Genomic DNA, 25332 nt, shown 5'->3' on the forward strand with positions numbered 1-25332 from the left:
GTTCAATGTACCTCTCGTGCCTTGCTGTGTTTTGGCTAGGAAAGTTAACAGATGTTTTCTTACGTGTAAAATAAGCACAAATTATATTAGCACACATATTTATGGTACAGTCTTTGCCCCAGCACCTTTTTCCTGGGTGCTCCACCCGGCTGGTTTTACTTACCACCTGAGCCCAGCAAAGTCCTATTATAATCGAATAAACCTTTGTTTCTCCTATTAGAACAGGCACTATGTGAGCACTACAGCCAGCTATATTAGACCACGGACCACCAGTCCTGGCTGTTGTGAGCAATAACCTCACACATTTTTCATTATTTTTGCAAAGTATTACAACTGCCCCCACCCGACTACTTCTTAATGCCACCCAGCTGGCAAAATGTTCTTGGGAGAATACGGTGGTATCTTTATGACTCATTTATATAGCACCAATCATATTCTATAGAGCTGTATAGAGAATATGCAGTCATTCACATCAGCCCCTACCCCCATTGGAGCTTACAATCTAAAATTCCCTACCAAATACAAAGACTAGGGTCAATTGTTTAGCCAGACCCAACCATCACAGCATCACAAAATTTGTGTTTTGGTTTAAGAGAAATTATCAACATTTACATTATGTTAAAACGTCATTATTTTTTATTTATATAGCACCACGTTACACAGCACTGTACAGAGAATATTTTGCATTCACTCCAGTCCCTGCCCCATTGGAGCGTACAGTCTAAATTCCCACACATTGGGGGTTCATTTAAAATCCACAGTCAGTCAGTATTTTTTTGGAACGTGGGAAGAAACCATTGCAAACACAGGGAGAACATACAAACTACACATAAATAGGGCCCTGGTCGCAATCAAACTCATGATCTTGGAGTTGTGAGGCAACAACGCTATGAACTAGTTAGCACAGATTGGAATCAAATTTCAAAATGGTTACTCCAATGTATTTAGGAAAAAGCTCACTTGAGCCAGGGTTTGTGAAAATTCAATCTAGATACAAAAAAGTGAGCTGGATTATGAGATAAATATTGGGGTCCTTAGAGCAGCAAAAGCATTAGGGGGGGGGGGGGAATCAGCTTTCCCCCCCCTCTAGAAAAAAACCATAACTCATTCCCCCCCCCCCACATCTAAAGCACGGAGGCTGGCCATAAGAAAAATGTTGGTATTTACAATTTCTCTTGTTTTTACCCCCTTCAGGCTACAATTAATGATTTATGATTCTGGACTACCATGACGACAACTAGTCACATGACGAAGTGAGCAGAAATATTTTGGAATGTCCCTATGAGCGGTCTACACCATGACATCATCCTTCACCCTCTCTACCATCACATGACAGAGCCTGTGTCTGTAGCAGACTGTCCAGCATCCACTTTTGTTTGTCAACCAGTGTTTTGGAAACCAAAAAGATTTGTAGTAGGATAGCCAAGAAAAATGGATGCATGCTTAAATAAGGTTATTAACTTCCTATTTAATTAAGAAAAACATGTGGAATTGCTGCTTTAATTCAAATTAAGGGTGCAATCCTCTTTATTCCTCGGAGACAATTTTGAAAAAAGTTATTTCTCTTATTCACACTGATGTAGCTCTTACATTTTACATATGAAAGAAACATTTCTTGACCAAGCAAGCATGACATGTAGTTTTGAATTCATAAGTGCACTTTAAAATGACTATAGAGCAGGCAACATCACATACAAAGCCTGTACCATATTATACTTTCGTTGCAGGTGGGGATAAAGTTTTAAGAAAATCAAAACCGCCACAGAATCAAGGATTGCAGACCGATAAAACACTGAATTTAACTGACACTTATTCTAGATATCAATGTACTACATGACTATTGTACATTTAAAAGACAAGCACAAAATGCAGTAACAATTATAGCCTTTGTTAGAGACATTGGATCTACTATACCAAATGCTAGGATTTTTTTTTAATTGGCAATTTGTGGCACCATGCTTAAAATCTATTAAAATACATTTAAACTATACCCATGTCATTCTCCATCCCATATTGTTTAGCACAGCTGAGGAGCTGAAGCATTTGGTGATCATAACTACATTTATGCCAATGACCAAATAGCATTATTTTACTTGTTTCCTTTGGTGTCCAGAACTGTCTGGGTAAGAGATGTCACACTTGTATATTTATGTATTCCAAAAGTGTCATGCTTAAAAATCTATATTGTGACATTGACTAAGAAATATGATGGCGCTTTATAAATAAGAAGTTACTGACTAGACCATGTGATAGTCCAGGGAGAGGGGGGTTATTTACGAACCAAAGGCAAATGTTCAATTATGCCTTCATTACTTGGCATTCATTATACAGATCAACACCAACTTGGTATGGGTCACAGCTCATTTGTGAAAACCAATGACATTTATTAACAATGTACAGATTACCCAGCTAGGTCTCTTTTTTAAAAAAATTTCTGGCAATATTAAGATTGTTTAGTACACAAACATAACCCTATGATTTCCATAGGATGGCAAGTACTGTAACGCAGTTACCATTATCTATTAGGATTGCTTCGAATACATCAGTGTCCCAGAAGCCATAACTCCTATGTATAGAAAAATATGTTGTAGACTTAATTCCTTAATGCTATCGCTTACGGAAACCTACTGCAAGCCAGCAAACTTGTAAAACACGGTTTGTAACGTTCAGAAAGGGGGGGGAATAAATTCTCAGGTAGATTTTGTGGTATATACCTTTGGAAATTAGGGAGTGGAGAATGCTCTAGAAAAAAACATAACTCATTCCCTTAGGATTAGTACACTACAGTTACTCTTAAGTAAAAACTGAGCCCACATCTTTTCTGACATAATAAAATTTATTTCCATTTCATGCATTACGGCAGCTACAAGAGTAATCATTTAAAACTGAAGGACAATAGCTTTCTCTGGCCGTACAATGTAGCCTCATTTGTGAAATGAATGGAAAATCCACAGATACAAAGAAACAAAATTAAACAATCTTCAGTTTTTGATCTGCAAATTGACAGCCACAGACTGTAGAGGATTCTGGGAGTTCAGCAGCTTACATCTGAATACATTTCACTCGGAAGTAAACCATAATCAGAAGTCAAAACTATCTTTTAGAAAGTCAAGGAAATGCCCAACGTTACAATATCCCCCCTCACAGTAGTTTTCTTTATTTTTGGCCCCTCTTAAAACTGTTAATTGTACAGCTACAAATAGCTATACGATTGCTCTTCATATCCTGAGGATCACTGGAACAAAGAAAAATATGCTAGTGTGTCATTAACTGATTACCAGAGACATTTCTAATTCTTTCAGTTCTAGACAAGCTGAACTCTTGATATGAAAAAGTTACCGTTGGCAGGACTCCTACCCATCTCACATATCCAAAGGTATACTATGTGCAAACGTGTATGAGCTTAGCAGTGATAATTCTCTGCTCATCTCAAGACACTTGTTAAGCAGCAAGAAGTCAAGCCTTTATATTTAACAACACAAAGACTGAACTACAACTGAGAAAGCAAACCCTTCCCAGGTAGTATTTGAAACGTAGCTCTTTGGAAAAAGCTACCTCTGTCTTCTTTGTGAATTGGAAATCATATGGGATTTGAATCCCTTAAAATTCTGCAGATTAATGCAGACTGATGCCCAGAAACAAATTCCACTTTAATAAAAGTCGTATTTGAATATAGAAAATACAAGTATTTTGCTATACTTATGAAATTACACTCAAAGTCAAAAAGATCATTTGTCACCATGACCGATATAATAATTAAAGCGGTGTCAAATTTGCATAAATTTAGTATGTTTTAATCAAAGGACATTTCGTTTATAACAAGCCTGTCTTTTGAAACTGGGTGGTATCTGAGAAAATAGGGGTTCTTTTTGGTCATTGAGGTGGATCTTAGGATCACGAAGAGGAAAAGAAAAATCCAGGTCGATATACTAATAAAACTTGGAATTTTTAAAAAAATGTTAACGCAGCAGTTATATTTCAGGTTTAAAAAGAAAAAAAAAAAAAAAAAAAAAAAAGCATTTAAAAGCAATGCAAATACCGAAAAAGGGTTTTAAATTGATATTTTATTAACATGGTAGTTTTCTCTGTAACATGTGCTTACACATTTGCACACTCTGAATGGTCTGCTTAGAATTAAGGTGTTTATGTAATGGACACGAGAACAGGGTTGTATTGCATGTATTTATAAAAAGAAAAAGAAAAGAAAAAAAAAATATTCTTAGGTTTTCTTTATTGTAGGCAATTTTGTCCACATCACTTACGAAGCTATTGCCAAATCTCTCCAACGATGCAGACTTTGCAAGGGATGAAAATAAAATGTTGAGTAAGGGAATTCAACAGTGGCATAGCAGAGCTCTCAATATGAGAAAGCTGACAATGTGGACTTGTTCTTTTCTGCTGTGTAATTTTGTCATAGGGAAGAGAGTTTGTCAATGGGCAGAAAGTAAGAAGGCGATGTGAAGTAGGCTTCTGTAGAGTCAATTTTCCTCACAGTATTGTGCAGGGTCAAGAGGAAAGTTTAATCCTTTTCGGGAACCAGTTTCAAGACCTTTCCAATTGCAATGGTCTTACCTAAAACAAAAACAGCGTTACTAGCAAAAACAAAAAAAAAAACAACTCCAACACTAGTTTTGTCTTCCAAACACGAAGCCCTATGCTAATCAGACCCACAGTGTAGAGGCTTTAGTGAAAAATACTGAACACGTGACACTTTTCATCCAGTTTCAAAACAAACTTGTGTACAAAGTATCCTTTTAGAACCCACTGAGGACCATGCGTTCGCTAGTGCTCCAAGAGGTGTCCAATAGACGGTAAGGATATCTGATATATGTAATCACAGAAAAAGGCTCATATTGTTTAACGGCATGACATTTTAATTAGTATTCTACTAGGGAGGAGCTGTGAAAAAGCTCTTTGATATACAAATACAGTAATTTACATTGAAAATATGTAGATATAAACTTAACTTTTTGAAAATACATGAACAGCCTGTATCCATTTGAGCTGCCCTTAATGCTCAGTAAGTCTAGGGCTACTTGTAATGTGCCCTGTGGTTGGCTTGTCTGACAGAGAAGATACATTAATCCAAGAACAGTGTATTACAACAAAACAAGCAACTGTGCTCTGCAGTTTAATGCATGCAACCATTGGTAATTTGTAACTATTGCCCAACATGACATTTATTTCATTAAATCAGCCTTTAATGGTCCTCAATGCCTTTTTCTTCATGATTCACATCCGAGAGCAGGAAGAAGAGAGGACAAGTACAGGTATCAGGAACCCTGGCAGATCAAGCAAACCATGCGTGCAAGACAAGTAGGAGTTGGATTTTAAGCCATCAATTTAAACCCAAAAGGAATCTTTTAGCATTAGCTCTAAAGAAAATTACATCAAAGCCTCGAGTTTAGCAGCCATGGTTAAGAATAATCACGCATCCTTCAGGTATGAGCATTAGAGCGCTGTAGTTCTCACCTTCGTCTCGCAAGGTAAATCGACCCATCTGAGGGAAATCTTTGAATGTTTCAAGGCAGATAGTCCCCGCTGTCCTTAAGCGGGCAATGCATACTTGATCTTGTTTTACAAAGCGGGGCCGTATCTTACTTTTTTCCCCTGATTTTTTGTCTACCAAACAGATTAAGGCCTAGAAAATAAAATACATAGTTGTTAATCCATTAATAGAAGAATTTTAGTGGATGTCATTACTGGACATCAAAGTACAAATGTACACAGGTAACATAGTTATGAAAAACTCACTGTTATCTCAACTTCTTCAATACATGTATGAATATGTAGCACTGCATTGTAACCAGGACAAATGATTGACTTGTGCTCGATAATCACAATCTGCAAAAGAAAATATAGACAAGCTTTACCAAATCATCAAGTTTAAAATAGAATCTCTTGGGTAACAACTGGAACTATGGCAAAATGTTCAAGACAGACATTGAGATTGGGGCACCATTAAAGGTGCTGTAACCAATAGCAGGTGCTTTAATTCTCTAAACTGTACTAGAAAAATGACAGCCAAAAATCACCTTAGTTGCTATGCTTAAGAAACAGTTTTGATCAGTTAACACTGCCCTGGTTTTCATTAAAGTTCAACAACAAGGTTTTACAGGACATTTAAACAACTTAGAATTGACAAACAGAAGAAATGTTTTCACCTGGGCATCAAAGGTGCGTCCAGAATGACATAAGTTGTTCGGGTCACAGAGTATAAATCCTGGAAGAATTTCTTCCTCTTCTATTCCTTTGAGCCGAAGCTTCAGATTTTCACCGGACGCTACAACCTCTGTCTCTACTTCATCAGAAAGTAGTCCAAGAACTTCAACAGTGTGCTTTAATAATACAGAAGATACACAAACATTTTGATACATATATACACACACATACATATTATATAAAAATATATATATTTTCCTGTACCCTCCTCCCCTCTATCATTTCAAGAAATTGCAAGTTATAATGTTGACTCAAGCACTGCAATATTTTAAAGGGATAACAATGATAACCTTATTTCAAATGCTGAGTTTACTAGCTAGTTTTCTTTGTATTGTATTTAAAAAACTCTATCAGGGTTTTCCCCCTTGCATACTGAAAAGTAATGCATTTTTTTAACAAAATATTGCCACAGCTGTCAGATATAGCAGATGGCCACAATTTCTCTAAACAGCAAAGGCAAGTGACATTTGCAAGATATCATTCCTTTAAGCGCTCAGCGATAGGAAACAATAGTGACTGAGTTGGCCTTTCACATATAAGACTTAATTTTTAACTCACAATTTTGGTAGAGGCGCATTTAGTATTTAATTCAGGCAGCTGTGTGTTTAACAGACTATTACAGCAATTCCAACATATTTAACATACTCGTGAATGATAGATTAATTGGGATTTAATTACTAGGTTATAAGCATGTGCCAACTTGCAGCAGTACAGTGCTTCTCTACCATACTGTGAAACTGCTAACCAAAAGAAAAACTAAATACTAATCACATGCATATTTATTTGGTATTGTGATGTCTTCTGAATAAACTAGAACGTGATGAGTTGTAAAAGGGCTGAAAAAACGTTGACCTAGATTCCCACCGGATTCAGACAATTTGCCATTATTGGTCTGCAGGTGCTTGGTCATATCAAACTACAGAATGTCTCGTAATAACCAAAAACGCTATCCTAAAGTAAGACATATAATATGCATAAAGTATTAGGTTATAAAAGGGCTTGAATGGTTTTGGTTGGAAGAGCAATACGAAAGAGGATATTGCTCTTTAAACGCTAAAATGTATACCTTTCTTTAATAAAGGATGCCTGGTCATTCAAAGAAGCTTCTTAAATTAATTTCCTTACTTCCCCAACACATCACTTCCATCTTTGTGAAGATGAAAGATGATTTGATTCAAGTACATGTCAAGTTTTGGAACGCAGAAACAAGTTGGTACCATTGGCGAACCTCTAAGCCAAGACATTTTTAAAATGACCTTCAAGGAAGAATAGTTTGTGGTTTCAGGTGCAGAATTGCACTTATTCTGTTAGAAGAATTAGCAAAACTACATTCTCAAGGGCATTTATTTTTCAGCAAAGCCAGACTTTTGTCCAAATAGTTTAAATTGGAGGAGCCTGTCTACTCTCCCAAAACGTTTTCCAGCCTTCAGTCAACGCAGGGCGATTGCCCAACTTCTGTGCCACCGTTAAATCTGCTGCGACTGGACAGCTTCATTAAAATCAGAATCGTTTATTACTTTTGTAACTTTAAGTTTTCATGATTAGTTTAAGTCACCTTGTTTGGCATCATGACAAGCGACTGTCCTTTGCATATTGAACCAGATTCTAGTTTTCCTAGAACCACAGTTCCCATATCCTACAAAGACGAAAGAGAAAAATGGTTAAAAGCACACAATGAAAGCACATCAGGTCATACTATACATGCAATTTAAAAAAACAAAAAAACAAAAAATACTTTCTTGATGTTTAAGCTTAGCATTAAGTCCCTTTATCTACGGCTGACCGTAGGGGGGCACATATGGTTACTTATGTTTCACCTTTAGGAGAATGGAAACTAAAGAACCAATAACTCACCCCCCCTCAGTTACAACTAGCCAATGGGACAAAAAACAAACAACCCCCACAGTAGAAAAGGCAAGTATTCCTGGGTCGAGTGGTGTGTGCCCATCTTGGAGGAAGCAAGTCAACAGTAAATACCAAAAATCTTTCTACAACAGTGGGACGTCCAAAACCATGGCCTCTGTGGGAGAGGAAGACATGCCTAGGGATGCACATCAATCTGGAAGTCATTAATGTCAAATGAGGCCCCAGGAGAAACAGCAGCTATCACTTTGTAAAAGTGGGATGGATGCAGGAAAGAATGAATTGCTTATCTACAAAACTAGTCCACCAATGGCCAGGGTCAGACTTTTCTTGAGCGAGTTGTCAGCTCAGAGGGAACAGTAGCTCACATCATAAAATAATATATCAGTTGTTCAGTGGAGATCAACTAAAACGAGGTGCCCAATCTCTCCCTATAGCAATCAAAGAGGACAAACGGGAAAGGGAATCAAAATAATAGAACTTCTAAAGTCCTGAACAAGTATATCTGAAGACAAAGCATCACATTGGAGTTCTGAAGGGAAGGACACAAGGATGGCACCACCAAATCTAATGTAAAAACCAGAGACTATGTACAGTTGGAAGGACAGAACCGCATAAAAGGCTGCTTTGCTTTTATGACAGACAATGTATAGCAAATAGAGAGAAAATAAAGTGATTTCTGTGCACACAGTATGTACTGTGAAGGCCCTTTTCCTTAAGTACTATGGCTTCAAAAGCCATGACATTAAAACCATGCATGACAATAGGGAAATGCACAGAGGCTGGTTGACAGATTAACCTGCCTTGCATACAAAGACCTTCTGGCTTAATAGGGGCGATTAAAAGCTTCTGCATCACCTTCAAGTCAGACCAACTACAGTATGCAAAGGAGTCGCTGGAGATAAAACAAGAATAGGTACCTAAATGGTCATGGAACAGCAAATGTGTCAGTGCCAGAACTGTCTGTCTAACAGGGGAAGCTTGTGCTTTAGTCATGTCAATAGATCTATTTCTGGGGACTCTCAGATCTCCTAAGGTACAGAAATCACATTGTGTGCAGGTAGCAGAATGGACCATGTTAAATTAAAGTGAAATTTTTAAAAAAAAAATAATATTAAGAAGCTACAAAGTTTGAGAATAATGAATAAAAATAATGCTAAAAATTATTCACTTTTTCAATGATTCACTAGAAAATAAAAATGACAGTATGTGATTTATATTGTGTTTGCCTAATGACCTCTGCAGATTTGTAAAAAAAATAAATGACCTCTAAAAACTTATGTATTAGGAAATTATATTCACCTTGTATTTGTCCACAATTGGAAGTCGGACTGGTCCATCATATGACCTGTTGAAGTTTGGCAAGTTATCGAGATATTGGATAAATGGTAAACCACTGAGGGGGAAAAAAAAAAAAAAAAGAAGAAGCTATTATCATTTGTGAAATATTACAAGCAAGGCATGCAGAGAACCACAGACAGTAGACATGTACCGTATATACTCGTGTATAAGCCGAGTTTTTCAGCACATTTTTTGTGCTGAAAAAAGCCCCCCTCGGCTTATACACGAGTGAACTCCTGTACTCCAGTCCCTCAGCTTTAAACTTCCGCAGTGGAACGCATGTGCGTTCCACTGACAGGAAGTTTGGCATTTGGAACGCAAACTTGCGTTCCAAATGCCGAACTTCCTGTCTGTGGAACGCACATGCGTTCCACTGCGGAGGTAAGTAAAAGGCTGAACTCCTCCTCCTGATCACTTATTGTACTGCTTCAAGCTGATGACCTTTCAGCCTATTTGCACATTTGACCCTTAATTGTGGACACTCATAAAAATCTAGCAATCCCAACAGCGCAGTGGAGGAGACCCCGGGGGAGGAAAACGTCATGATTCTGGTAAGGTGCAGCAACTTTAGTAGCCCGCCACAACCAATCAGCATTCAATGACAGAGAGGTTTTAATCACTACAGCATCAATTTGCTTATTTTTTTATATTTCAGGCACTGGTAGCAATGGTTGCTAAAAAGAGGAACTAAAATGTTAGTTTAGTTAACATATTCAGGGAGATCTTAGACTCCAATTTTCCCAACCTATCTGCCATGTCCTGCTGGATCCACCAGAACCTGTAAGATATTAGTTCCCCTCCATCACTTACATATGTCTCCTGTTTACCAGTAGCTGCTGCATTTCCCACCCTAGGCTTATACTCGAGTCAATACGTTTTCCCAGTTTTTTTAGGTAAAATTAGGTGCCTCGGCTTATACTCGGGTCGACTTATACTCGAGTATATACGGTACATTATAAAGAACATATGTCCACTTGCAGAAGAAGCTTACATCTCAAGACAAAGAAGTTTTGATTCACACACTCCATTTTATGAAGCAAACCTCCCAAACAGAAGAGGTCTCATAACCTCATACCTCTATGCATCCTAGAAAGCTGCCTTACCCAACAGAAACTCCAGATACACAGGAGCATGTGCAGATCCACAAATTATTTAACCTAATCTCTGCATACTGCAGCTAATCACCTATATATACTAGTATAGTTTAACTCCTGACACATCTAGTACATAATCTGGAAGGCTGCAGTTCTCTACAAAATTCTCATAAGTGGTATTTTCCTGCTCACTCTCCGCCCTTTTACTATTCATTCTCAAAATATCAATAAACTTGCACATACAGTTCAATGATGTACACAAACGTTACTAAATGTACTACAAAATCAATGTGTTAATAACCCAACATCTACATTCACTTGTGTACTACATATTCATCATTGGTATTGTACCTTTAGGACTCCCTGTAAATATTATCTGTAAGTGGGTGAATCAAACAAAAAAAAATTGTTTTAAGTTCTCTCTCAAATTGAAACACATTCTCAGAATATAAAACAGCTTCAGTTTGATACTACACTGTATAGTTTGCTGAGGTACGTGTACTCTTTGCAAGTCAACAGCATACACAAATTAAAACGACTGTGGTACTTATGAAATTCCAACTGATAAAATTTTCTTCAAGGCCATGATATAAAAATGTCTATATACCAGTACTTTTTAAAAGGCTACACTGGGACATAAATTTACAGTGGTATTGCAGCATAGCAAGGAATATATGTTAAATAACCCTAAATCCAACACTTCCTAGTCTTCCATTCATTACATTTATAAACACAAAACAAAATTGACATCATGCACTTACTTGTACCATGTGCAGAATTCCACTGGCTCTTTCAAGTTGGAACCAGTCAGCCCTGAACATGGCATAAAGTGAATATCTTTTTTAGGGTTGAAACCAACTTTCTTCAAGAAGGGTACAAGCTTCTCTTTACATTCTTCATATCTGTAATTGATCAAAATACTCAGTTTAGAAAGAATAAATTCAATTTTGGGTTGATAAACATCTGCTTATCAAACAAAAGTGCTTTTTAAAAGAATCTGTTCATTGCAAATATAAACAAACACAAAAACAGTTATCTTTCCCTATGTATTGTGAACGTTGCAGCTTGGTGAAGCAGTTTTAATTACAAAACCACACAAATTGAATGGGCTTTACAAATAACAGATGCCAGGTCACTAACTATTGGGGAGCTCTGCCCTGTGTGTAAACATTTTAACTTCTCCAGCACCACTAAGCTCTCAGAAGGCTCAGTGTATGCAACCTCTTTAATGAGCTCTCTGCTCTGTCGACACTGCCGAATTCAAACTTGCTTAGAAAGTCTACGTCAGTACCCTCTATGAACAAACAGGCTTGGCCACTCCAAGAGCAGCTTATGATTGGTTCTCCTCTGAGAAATGCAGAATGAAGACTATATAATAATGTTTAGGCAGCAGGGTGATGAGGACAGGGTGGCAATAGTGATCAAGGAACAAGTTAATCGGTGGGTTATTAGAAGAGGGGAAATGGAATGGACAAAGGATTGAGTGGGCAGTGATGGTGAGGGGAATGAATGGGTTTTAGAAGTGAGGAAGCACAGTGACTTAAGGTGGAGAAAGGAGTAATATAAATAAGTATTGAAACGGGGCTAAAAGGGGATTGTGGCAAGTTATGATGCAGACTTAAAGTGGTAAAAGAGGGGTGATCTGTGCATAAAGGAGCTGGGGACTATATGCATGGTCCGCTATTTGCAGATACCAAATAAAAATATTTTGGATTTAGTCTGGCTCCGAAATTTTTAGTCTGGTCGTTGATACTAAATTATGTGCCAAGGTAGATTAACAGAAATATACATGTAAACAAAATAGATTCAAAAGCTGTACTCTACATTCAATATCAGTCAGGGGCACGGACAGTATAAAGTGTACACATTGTCACACACTCTTAAATTGTGGTATTGGGTCCATCACTTTAGGATCAATAACCATATGTTTTATAAAACAAAGAGTCCTGGCAGTCAACCCTGTGAAAAGCAGCTACACTAAGAAACAAAGGTACCAATCCCCTTTCCGCACACAACCAACAAAACAAAGCATCTAACAATGGCGCTAACCACAATGAACAACAATAAAATACTGTCCTTCAAATAAGTGGGACAACCAGTGACTAAAATGGTATAAATATAAAAAATGGCTAATATACAATATCACAAATAATACGATCAATGGCAGTAACTCACTTATTTATTATACAATACAAAAAGCACAGTAAGAACCCACCAAAAAAAAAAAAAAAGAAAACTGAAAAAAACCCAAAAACTGATATCTTAACGGTACACAGAACGCAGACACATGATCAGTGGAACAGGAAATTTAACATCTAAAAGGTTCCTGTAAATATGTAACCAATTACTATTTTAAAGACTACAAGCATACCATGTGGAACAGCGTGTACCGCCCTTGTCATAAATCCGATACCCAGAACTACTAGTAAATGCACACAATGTGATCCCCTCTATTTTCTTAAGCATGCATAATACAGACTTCCAATAGCATAGGCATACACTCTAGTTTTACACAATTATTTTACATATACCTGTCGTTGCTCCAGTTTACTGTTGGATCGTCCATTTTATTAACAAGGACTATTAAGTGTTTTACACCAGCTGTTTTTGCCAACATGGCATGTTCTCTTGTTTGTCCTCCTTTTTCAAATCCGGTTTCAAATTCTCCTTTCCGTGCAGAGATTACCTAAAATGCAACACATTTAGCAATTATATCTAGGGTACTTAATAGTGAAAGACAGACATTAAAAATGCAGAATGATTTGTTTTTTTATAATGTGCTGGCAGAAATGAAAACGGCAGCATACCAAACATCACATGGGATATTTGAGAAGCTGTAGTTGAGAGAAGTGTATTGCACATCTTGTGACCATGACTAGGTCTTGCCACAATACAATTTCTTGCCACTACTCCAACTTTATATAAGTACATGCATTTATATCCTTTAACTTGCACAATTTCTTAAGTACTAGACTGCAAATGTGGAAAAAATATTTTTTTAAAATAGATTTTTTTTTACTCTATTTAGAAAGGGAACATAAGAAAACAAAAATATTGAGCATGGGCATTCAAACATTCAAGTCGTTCCCTTTCTAAAAATAGATTTTTATATTACAAACCAGCAGTAGTAGGTGGCACAAACTGTTCCAAAGGAATGTGTAAGGCAAGCCAGTTATCTGCAGGACTTTCCTGTCAAAGGCGAAACAGCCACCTTGCAGAACATGGGAAAGGGTACTACACCAAGTAGCCACTATGCAAACATTGTCCACAAAAAAACACTGCCCAGAGGGGCAGAAAGTCTGATTAGAATATTCCCGCCTCTCCACTATTCAGGATAGAATGAAAGTAGGAATCCAAACCTTTGTTGCAACCTTCAGTAGACAATAAAAGGCAGAACTACTAGGTCTTGGAAGATGTATATACAAGCAGTGGACATTGTCTAGAGTGTGACACGCTACCTTAGTGACCCTACAACAGGATCACAAGGACAACACAATCCGCCCCTGATTAATATGAAAACTGAGTAACCCCTTATATAGAAGGTTATTAAAAACAAAACATGCGGGGGGGGGGGGGGGGGGAGACACCCTTCTATTTTTATGAACAGGAAGAGGCGTTGCGATTTCCTTCACTGTCTCGCCTTCTGAAGGGTGGAGCCTACCCACAGTCTGTGTACACCAACTACAAAAAGAAAAGCGCCAGTATAATCAATTACAAGCTTATTGGCGTCTTATAACCCAAGTAAGCTAGTTGAAACGGCTTTTAAAATTGCCCAAACTAATTTCAATTCCAGTCTCTGTACTTGCAAGGCTCCTTTATTTAATTTTGGATATAATAGGACAATCTACACTGCTGCAGAGCAACAGCCAGATGATAAATAAATTATAAACACACACTCAGCTTTCTAAAGTATCTTACCAGCACTGCTAAATCTGCTTGGGAGGCTCCCCCAATCATATTGGGAACAAAACTCTTATGGCCAGGGGCATCAAGGATAGTGAAGTGCTTCTTCTCCGTTTCAAAGTAGGCACGGCCAACTTCCACAGTCTTACCCTTGTCTCGTTCTTCCTGATTTGTGTCTAAAGCCCATGACAGATACCTGAGAGTAGAGAGAAAATACCATCTTTGAATGCTAGTCATTTACAACAGAAAGCGCTAGAAATTAGAGGGTTAGTACCAAAAACAACTAACCAAATTGGGCCAGCAGCAAAAAAATGACCAATGACTTCCTTCCTTCTGTTAACACCCCTAGCTGAAACCGATGATTGCCGACAATGAAGTTGTTACAACAAAATACATCTCTTACCAGGTTTCTCTGTTTTTCTCTTTTGCTTCCCTTTCATATTTCTCAAGTGTTCTTTTGTCAACCATGCCAGTTAAATACCTGAAATATGAAAGCAGATACAAGTATAAGCAATGCTCAATAGACTACATAAAGTGACATTTTGGAAAAATGCTTAAGTGCAGTCCTGATATCAGTTAGCCTACCCAGAGTGTAAACAATTGTGTGTAACTAAGACCAATGGAATTGCCATGCTGAATTATGTTGCAAGACCTGGCAACAAAAGGGGTTAGCCACAAAACCCAAACAGGTATTAATAGTGTTTCACCACTGCTAACCAGGACAACTGATGTACAGACCAAGTGATTTCCTTCATGTATTCTAAAAGTATTTCAAATCAATAATTATGCAAATACAGATTTAGAATAATGTATTTACTTACATAATTTGTCCACCAATAGTTGATTTTCCTGCATCTAAAAAAATTAAAAAGATGAAAATTTACCATGGATGTTTCAAACGTATACAATATATAAAGACTAATGCCCAATGGGCCAGTTAATGTAAAAGGATTTCCTTCTACCCTACATAAAGTTAAAGTTTCCATTAGTGTGGAAAGCCAAACAGGGCTAGTGTATAATAACCATGTTTAACATCATACACAACCAATTTTGCTGTTCCCCAAAGAGAATCACAAGCCAACATACCTACATGCCCGATGAACACCACATTAACATGTTCTTTTTTGGGTGCGTCTGGAGGAACAACAATAGCTTTGGGTGTTGGAATCTCCTCTTCTTCCTCCATTTCCTGGGCTACTTCTTCAGTGGTCCTGCCATCCCCCAAGAAGCCGCCTCCTGGTTCTGCTTCGCTCGGCTCATCTTTGTGGTCCCAGGATTCTTCAGGAGACATCTCAGTCTCTCCATTTTCTACTATAAGATACAGAAAATGGATTGGGATACATAACCGAATGTAGCGAACTAAAAATATTCATATAGTTGTTATACAGGGCTGAAAGTTTTTTAATATTTTAAGCAACTCTTGTTCAAAGCCGTTTTACTAACTCCAATACTCTGCACTAAAACACTTTCCAATGCCGGTGTTCACAGAGTATACTTAATTCAATTCTGAATATATTTACTTCCTACCAGACAATATGTAAGGCCAGATCTGAGAGCACCACTATGGATCGCTGTGAATCATATTGTGACAAGTAGATAAACCAGCTCTGATCAGCCCCCTGAATTGGTGGACCAACGGAAGGTATAAAGCAATTCACTACATATATCAGAATCTAGGGAGAACGTAAAAACGATCACACAGTGTCAATCTTTGTATCTCAGAGGGAGAGGATAAAACAGAAAATTCAAAATATTATTTGTATCTGCTTAAGATCACAAACACACTTGTACTAGTGTCTAATTACCTTTAAAAAAATAAATTAAAAAAAAATCCTCAGAATGTTTAATAAACTCACCCTCACATCATTTGCAAATATTGTCCTTCAAATAAAAGATTTTTGTTCCCCTTGATCAAAGACACCAAAGAAGAAGCCTTGCTTGCATACCATATTTTATTTGTATTAGATCATTATCTCATTAATAATACATAATTTGACCTTAAAATTTTTATTTATTTTTTAAACTATATAGATCGCATTTTAGGTCACAGGCTCTGCAATTGTTAACCAGCACTGTATGCTATTTTGACCCTAGATTGTAAATCTGTAGAAAATAAAAACAGTTCACTCATGGTACAGGCTCTCAGTTTTGGAACTTGGTTAAAAAACAACAACTTTGTGGCACATATTCAGCTGAAACTACCTCTTTGTGCAATCCACCTCTTTACAACTTCTACCTCTCACATCCCGCTCTCCCTCTCTGCTACCAACTTTGCCTCCTTTTTCTCACCAAAATTGAGGATCATACTTGACATCTCCTCCTCGCCTCACCCTCCTGCCACCATCGTCCCACCTTCCTCCAACAGTCAACTCTGGAACTCCTTCCGTCCTACATCGGGTGATTAAGCCCACTCTATGATTCTTTCCTCTCCCTCGTCTACCTGCCACCTTGATCCCATTCCTTCTCACCTCCTTCGCTCCCTCTCCCCCACTGCCCGCTCCTACCTTGCACACCTCTTCAATCTGTCACTTTCCACTGGCATTTCCCCTCTTCCTTTAAACACGCCCTTATCTCCCCATACTCAAGAAAAACAATCTTGATCCCACCTCTCTCTGCCCCATTTCACTTCTCTCCTATGCCACTGAACTACTTGAGTGGGTTGTTTGCAACCACCTCAGCAGGCACCTTTCGGACAACTCCCTCCTTGACCCTCTCCAATCTGGCTTCCACCCCCTCCACTGAAACCATCCTGACCAACGTTGATAATGACCTCCTCTCGGCTAAATCGACAGGTCACTTCTTCCTGCTCATCCTCCTGGACCTCTCTTCAGCCTTCGACAGTGTGGACCACTCCCTCCTGTTGCAGACTCTTCTTTCTCTAAGTCTCTGTCCTCGCATGGTTCACCTCCTATCTCACCAACCACTCTTGACTCATATAGATCCAATATTTTGTTTGCTTTTATTTCCATAAATAAGTTGCATCCCTATTACATTAATTTGTATCATCATTATATTCAGTCACCACCACAGACTCCCAAGAAATCTCTTGAACAAGTCTCTACTGCACTGCTCTGAATATCCACCCACACCCAGACCAGAGGAGCAGCAACACAACCTAAATCACCTTCCACAACAAATAGTCAAGTTCCAACATTTAATATCAGCCGAATGCGTCAAGTCTATGCTCCTAAATGACATGAATAAGTCTCCACTGTGACCCATCTAGAGCCAAGTAACTAATCATATTTTGCAGGGTGGCAACTTTTAGTTGTCACTTGTATTTTCAATGTGTTGTAAAATTAGAACACATACATTATTACACTATGGTTTAAACATTAGGCTACTGGAAAAGATTTCTGAAAATAGCTTTGTACAGCAAAATTATGGAGCACTTATCCATTCAATGTATCCCATGCTTTCACCTTAGTGTAATATGTCCAAATTTTTGTGAAGCCTGTAAATGGTGGCTTTTAAACAGACAAAAACAAGCAAAAAGAAACCAAAATGCATCATGGTAAAGTCACACAAGGAACAAGCACCTTTGTTAATGAAATTGTGACACTTAACATGAGCTTAATACCAATTGACATGCATTATTGAAACGCAGATAGTTAGAAGCCTATGAGTGTTTACAAAGGTCTATCATCAATTAACAATTGCAGTTTTCAAGACATCTTAAAAGCAGCACAAAGCACTTTTTAGCATTAAGACTAAATCAGTCACACAGAATGTTTTAGAAAGATCAAAAGACATTTGCAAAAAACTAAAAAAATCTTAGGTGGGCTTTATTCACAAATGAAATAAAGACTGCAGTAGCTTTCTTAACACTACTGAAGTAGCGTTTATAGAAATATTTTAATGTAATAAACTCAAAGTCACTAATACACTTTTTAATGAAAACGACAGAAAATTTTAGTCACCAACTAATTAAAGTATAAAGCACTGAGCAACAATGTAAGTAGCAACATCTTCCCGTTTACTTCTTTTGTAGTCTTACAAATCACACTTTTAAAACCCTAGATATTTTTTATTCTCAGTAGATCAGTAACCGCTCTACCTACTTTGAAAGCTTACTTAGGCGAGACAAAGATTGTAAAGCTAATTTAAATGATAAAGCTCACCTTTTGGGTAGAGAACTGTACAAACTATTCCCCACCTTCCTTGCATATCACTATCATTGTGATGCCAGTGCATGGTACACCCAGCAGCTCATTTTGAGTTAGGAGCAAAGCAAAATCAAGGGGCAAATCTGCTCCTGAACAAGCCATGTTGCAATGGCAACAGGTGCAAATTAAATTTATTTATTCACGCAGTGAAAACACTGGATTCTTTTGCATACAGCACACAAATAACGGACAGCTTAATTTCACACTGCAATTTAGAGTTCAGCTAGATCAGGTTCCCTAAAAGTGTCAGAGGGAAGTCAGACTGCTCATCCGTATGGAAATAATTGTCCCGCTAGAAAGCGGAGTTATCATGGCTTCTAATCATTCATACGCTTATGTATACATTCAGCGCTCTAAACCATGAGTATGCTGTTGGACATAAGACATGCATCCTCCAAGGGACTGTGCGCACATTTTAATTCACATTATCTGCCCACCACATTGTATAACATGGCTTTGCCAAGGTGTTTTTTTGCTTTGCTCCCAATTCTAAGGTTCTAAATAGCAGCTGTAGCAACGTGATTGGGTGACATAATGGCCTGTTTGTTGTTTATTCTAAATGAGGACCCTACAATGAAGGTAGTGGGTGTAAGACAGTCAAGATCCACATTCAGCCCTACACCAAACCCCCATGTACTTACCAACAGGTTCGGAAATCTCCATGCCAACAACAGCATTGGAACCTACAAGTAATCCAGAACACATGTAAAGCTTTGGCAGAATATCGTTCAAACATTTACAAATTTGTCAAGATATCTTCTCAGATAACTTGCAAACATTACATATTAAGAGATTACCAACACACGAATACATATGTATAATGCACTCCACTCAGTTGGCATCATATAAAAAAAAAAGAAAAGAAAAGATAAGATAATATAGACAGCATAAAAGCTATGTACAGGAAAGAAAAATACCTTCTGAAGACTGGGACTTTTCTTCTTGTGCAGAATTATCTGTAGCATCTGGGTGAAAAAAAACCCCAAAAAACTGCTGTTAGGTAACAATAGTGCTTGATAGATGCAGTATTTATAACAGTAAGATGATTTTTAGATGAATTCTTAATAGTTGCGAGGAACATTAAGGTAGACAAAAACCAAAACCCAGCAGTGCACATTGGACATTTTCATACAGATGATTTTTACTATTTTACCTGCCAGTTTTTACTTCTTCTAGAGATAAATTCAATACTGACATATAGGGATTAGGTCAAGGAAATTAATTTTGCCCACTCAAGTGGCAGCATTCAACTGAATTGCTTAACCTGTTCCTGACAGCACATGGATGTGTGTTCTGTGGAACTACGCATTGGCATCCACAAAATATATACCTGCATGCTGCCTTTTTTTTTTGGCAATAAACAGTGACAGCCCTGGTATCTGTCCATAAACCATTGGAAGCTCTTTGGAAGTTTGTTGGGCATAGAAAATGTCTCCCCATGAGTTTTCCTGTGATAACAAATGTACTTAGTTCCAAACACCTAAACCTTTGCAAATGTTATTCGCTATACGATAGCTACTTTTTCTATGGACCAACACTGCCAGTACTTCCTTGCTCATATCTTTTCTAAAGTATGAAAAATGTTTCCATAACAGAATCCAATAGTAATATTACTGTAATAAACTCATACAACTGGCAAAAAAACCCAAACAAACAGGAATAAGAGTGCACACTAGCGCATGCTGAAAAAAGGGCAAGGTATTTTCTTTTTAGAAAGTTGAAGTTTATATCAATACATTAGGATGTGAACAGCGTTCTCTTTGGCTACTTCATTTTACCTCCCGCTTAGGTCCAGCACTGTGGTCAAACACTTCCAGCTCTGATATGTAAGTGGGGTTTCCGACATAACATAACCCCTTTACCAAATACGCTCCCTTCCCAAAAACTGTATTTTGATGGTGGTGGTGGTGGGGGGGGGGGGTATAGGTGTGTGCATACACTTTATTTACTGGGCACCCAGCAGGCACATCTAGCCATAACCTCTGTTGATCACCTTTGGCACTGCTCAGGTCTCATCCATGGTCTGTTCAGCTACAATGTGAATGGAAAAATCAATGTAATCTGGAATAGGGAGCTGTTGAACCCAATGAGGAAAAATTCCCTAGTACTCACAGCAGGATGGAAAAAGCATAGGCGCATGGAATTAGGGTGCCGTCTACCACATTCCCGCACTTGTTTCCCTTCTCTGTTTTATAGAGATGTTTTGATGCAAACACCTTTTTGGTCCCCTCTCCTTATCCCACTGCACTGATGGTATATTTCACAGAGGAGGACAGACATCACTTCCTTTCCAGATCTGACAAACAAGGATATTTTCTCATGGACCACAGTGCTACCTACCTGCACCACAAAGGGCTAACAGACACTACATAGACAACAAGTTGCAATAATGATCAAATTTTAAGAGGAAGACAGCTCTGATTGTTTATCACTGGATTTATCAGCCAGAGAGAAGAATTCAGGTGACTAGGACATGAATTTATTTTCTGCACAAAAGTTATACGGATCTTCTACACCATAGATAAAAGTAAAATAATATTCATGTCATTACTATCACCATCTGATTAATAGCCCATCCAGATGTATTTTACAAAGTGAGCTTGATGGGGTGGAGGTGGGGCGAGATATGTGAGGCTCCTAAAAATATCTTGCTGGCTCCCAAGTTATCCAGATTCTTGTCCACCCGACTCAAATGTTCATAGTGAACACTGGATGGACCACAACAGCAAAATACTGCAAATAGCAGAAATAGTGTGCCAAATGTACATGATTAATACCATGGATACGTCCCTCAGTGGATGAATAACCAATATTTGAAACATTCATGCTTTAATCACCAATCAGATGAAAAGGACAAATTACAACATAAAAGGCAACAGCTAAACTCAAATACTTTTATACTACAAGAGGTAGTGCGTGTGTATATGTGGTGTCAGAGTTTAACATCTAGAATTAAAGACTATAAAACAGATTTCTTATATACAATGAGAACGAAGTGTTTCTAAAACAGTAATGTTCCCCAAAGTACAAAGCCTTTTCACCATATCCAGAAAGAATTGTGATTTACAGGTTTGGTATTTCAAAATGTAAATTCAAAAATTGCAGGGAGAAGTATTATAACTGCAAGAGCTGAATTACAACTATGACTACAACAAATATACTGCTAAACCACCACTAGTGTGTATTTAGAAGAAAAACAAAAATACTTTAAATGCTAACAGTATTGCATTAAGACATCCTTTATTCTACAATATAATTGTAGAATATGCTACAAAAAAAAAGAAGAAGCATAAAACATCTAATTACCCCATGTAAGAAATGGCCAAGCGCAGGTAAAAAAAAATAAAATAATACAAAACTAAAAACAATGATATCCTTCCATACTAGCTAAAGCTGCACTACCACCTATATAAAACAATTTAGAAAGGTGGCCCTCCACCAAGCAGTGGGCTGCCGCGTGCAGCCAATTTTTCCATGGCTCTGTTGATTCTATGAGACAGAACAGACAAACCAATTTAATTAACCAACTATAAATGGCTGCAGAGGGGATGACCAATCAGAAGTCACAATCACTTCATCGTGGCTTATGATTTGTCCGCATACTCTACCCCCTCCTGGTTATTGGACTGTACTGTAAGAGGAAAAAAGGAGCCCCAGGAAAAAGGGCTCTGACTAGCCCCCAGAGTATGGCTAGGGGCATGGACAATGTCGTAAAAAACCACTTCTCTTGGCAGTAGTGTAGCTTTTACAGTTTGTTGAACAGGCATAAAACTAATATTCTGCCAATAAGAGAGCAACCAATAGCCTTCAAACCATCTTACAGCTCCCATTAAGCCTTGTCAGCTAAAAAATAAAATGAAAAAGCAGCAAAGGTGAATCCATCAAGTCGCGAATAAGTGTTTAGACAAAAACGTATGTAGTCAAAGTATAAATTTGACATTAATTTAAAATTCTGTGGATGAATATTAGACTGCTCCATCATATCATTTTTTTGCACCATAAAGTCTCATCCAAGGCAAGACAAATTCCAGGCGACAATAGCCCAATGTGCTTAACTTTGGGAGTCATTTCTATTGTTGTGTAAGCCTATAAATCTTACCAGCTCATCAATAATGGGCTCATCCGTTAACTCAACAAAGAAGGTGACAGGTCCCTTGATGACTAGTACTCAGACGTTACCATCTATAAGTAAATTGTTTATGTAAAGAAAGAATACTACTATTAGACAGAATGTTTCACCATCCCCACGGACCTGCCTGCTTCCCCTTAGTAAAGAACTGTTTTACGAAGGGGAAGCAGCAGGCTTGTTTTGCCCAGGCCTCCTCTGTTACTGTAGTATAGGATGGCAAAAATCTTTTTTTATGCACTACTTTAAAATTGCTGGAAGGATGGAATTCGGTGTAAGCAACAGGGATATCAGCACATGGCAATCTCCCCAACACCAGCTTCATGCAGATCCACATGGCCACATCCTTCTCCAAAAATGGCTGAATGGAGCAGCCTACGGAGCTCTTACGAGAGGAGCGTTGGGTAGGGTGGTTTTATCACACCAACTGGTAGTGCAGCTTCATATGCAATAAAGTCACTCACCGGTGATGGAACCAATAAATCTGGATATTTAAGAAACATATCCAAAGGTAGCTGCAGAAAGACTGGTGCTGCAAACAGACAATTGCTTTAGTTTTCTAAACTGCACTAGAAAAATGACAATACGATTGGTGTTAACACTACAACCTTTTCTCCAAAACTACACATGGAACATTTTCATAAATTCCCCCCACTACGTTTATCAAAGTCCTCCAAACCACAATACAACAAGTGAATCAGAACTATGCTGCTCGGCCTTGACAAAGATACCTTCAGATAAAGCCCACTGACTATAGATCTCAATGATCTTAAAGGGGTTGTCCAACTATAAGTTACTAGTACTAACATGTATATACTTTCCTGCAACTTTCACTATGTACAGTACTTTGCCTTCCTAACTTCTTTCTGTGCATGCTGTTGCCTTCATAAGATGGAAATCTGCTCTCTTATTACAAATATATTCACAATATAGTGAACAGCATCTCAGCTAATCATAACACAAACTGCTCTGCTGATAGTATAATAATGATCATCTAAAAAAATAAACAAACAAGAGAAAACACATACAAATAAACCCACAAAATAAATAAAACAGAAGGGGACTACAAAAAAAGCAATCCATTATTAAGTTTCAGGAGGGCATGTACAAGGCAAACTTTTTTTTTTTATTATTTTTTTTTTTTAACACTCATCCACCGGATAAGAGTCGCTAGAATGGACTATACAGCTACACGTGTATTTACATAAAGCAGAAAGGTGGGATTTTTCTACTAAAGCTAATAATTTATTTTGCCGACATAAGGTCTTTTAAACACTGGCATCAAAATACATGCTTGCACCAGTTTTTTTTGCAGTATATGAATGAAACACATTGGTTCCAAAGACTTCCATACCCACTAGTATTTGCACTTGAGGTCATGAAAGTACTTGTTGCAGCAGTTTTTTTTTTCCCCATAAAGCCTTCTGCTTGGCTTACTTCTATTCACATGGGTCAATGAAGTGTCCTCCATTGACCCCCCCCCATACCTCCCAATGCACTGTCACTGATATTTACCACATGAATGGTTAAAGGCCCTTATTAGGTAGCCAATTTAGAAAAGGTAAAAACGTACATTACATATACATGGAGAGAGAAACACAGGTGTATTTATGGGGAAAATTGTTACAGTAGCACTGAAAAGACTTCTTACAACTATAATTCTATATTGAACTATAATTACAGGTAATAAGATTGCACCTCATTTAAATCACAGATTTTAAACCTGAGTTTTAATTTCATGAGAATAAGGAGAGCAAGTTATAAACTACTACTTATGCAACACTTTCAATTATCCCATTGCGCTGGCTTTTGACATACTAATCAGAGTTGGTTTTAAACGTTAAGTCTTCTCGATATGAAGCATTTAAAACCTCCAAATGCAACTTTAGCATTTAGTAATGATAAGTGCCCCGAATAATCTGCACCAAGATGGATATATAGTCAATGGTAAAGCACAAGGTACAGGTCCACCGAGCGTGGATGAGCCATTGAAGGGCGGAGGTGTGTGGAAAGTGCCGGCCGGAGAGATCAGGGTGTCTGCCTCCCATCACACCGCAGGCACCTCCCTCACAGTGAGGAGATCAGGGCGGGGGCATCAAGCACCAGGCCTGGGCTCCTCACGATCGCACCTGGAGGGACTGCAGCCCCCCAAGCTCACCCAGCCCCCAGCAGCCGGGGACCACAGCGGCCTCCATTCAGCCCATGCCCCGGTCTTTACCCTCTTCCTCCAGCCCGTCCGCAGACACGCTGCCCTTTATCAGGAAGGAAGGCACGAACTCAGCGGCGTGGACATTGGGGACAAACGGCTTGGCGTTCACGTTGAGCTTTGCCAGGGACGAGTTGAGCTGGGCCTCCGGGGCGTCAATGTCCGCCTGCTCCCAGGAATCCGGGGCTGAGTCGCTGGGGTCCATGATTTCCGGGTATGTGCTGACGGGAGTGGGAGAGAAGACAGCGGTGCGGAGGTGGACGAGCTTCCCGCTCTGGGTGAAGAGACGCGGCAGCTGTGTGGCAGGAGACCCGGCTGAACCCGCTGGCGGCGGCACTAACCCGACTCAGCACTCACTCAACGGCTCCTCGTGTGTTGCCGCGACGTCACTGACGTAAGCCGGCGCACGGA

At 38.5% G+C, this 25332-nt stretch overlaps 1 protein-coding gene across 1 annotated transcript; it reads right to left on the reverse strand.

Moving 5' to 3' along the window:
* Nucleotides 1-4044: 4044 nt before the first annotated feature.
* GSPT1 (G1 to S phase transition 1) lies at nt 4045-25332 on the reverse strand. Its single transcript, XM_075179778.1, has 15 exons — nt 24934-25332; nt 19507-19554; nt 19231-19272; nt 15510-15734; nt 15245-15278; nt 14827-14904; nt 14439-14619; nt 13052-13206; nt 11282-11422; nt 9388-9481; nt 7778-7858; nt 6165-6338; nt 5755-5844; nt 5473-5641; nt 4045-4572 (listed from the first exon to the last, which is right to left on the reverse strand). Exons 1-15 carry the CDS (start codon nt 25124-25126, stop codon nt 4520-4522), a joined length of 1758 nt encoding a protein of 585 aa, XP_075035879.1. The 5' UTR covers nt 25127-25332; the 3' UTR covers nt 4045-4519.

This window comes from Mixophyes fleayi, chromosome 7, assembly GCF_038048845.1.
Source record: "Mixophyes fleayi isolate aMixFle1 chromosome 7, aMixFle1.hap1, whole genome shotgun sequence".
Classification (NCBI taxonomy): Eukaryota; Metazoa; Chordata; class Amphibia; order Anura; family Limnodynastidae; genus Mixophyes; species Mixophyes fleayi.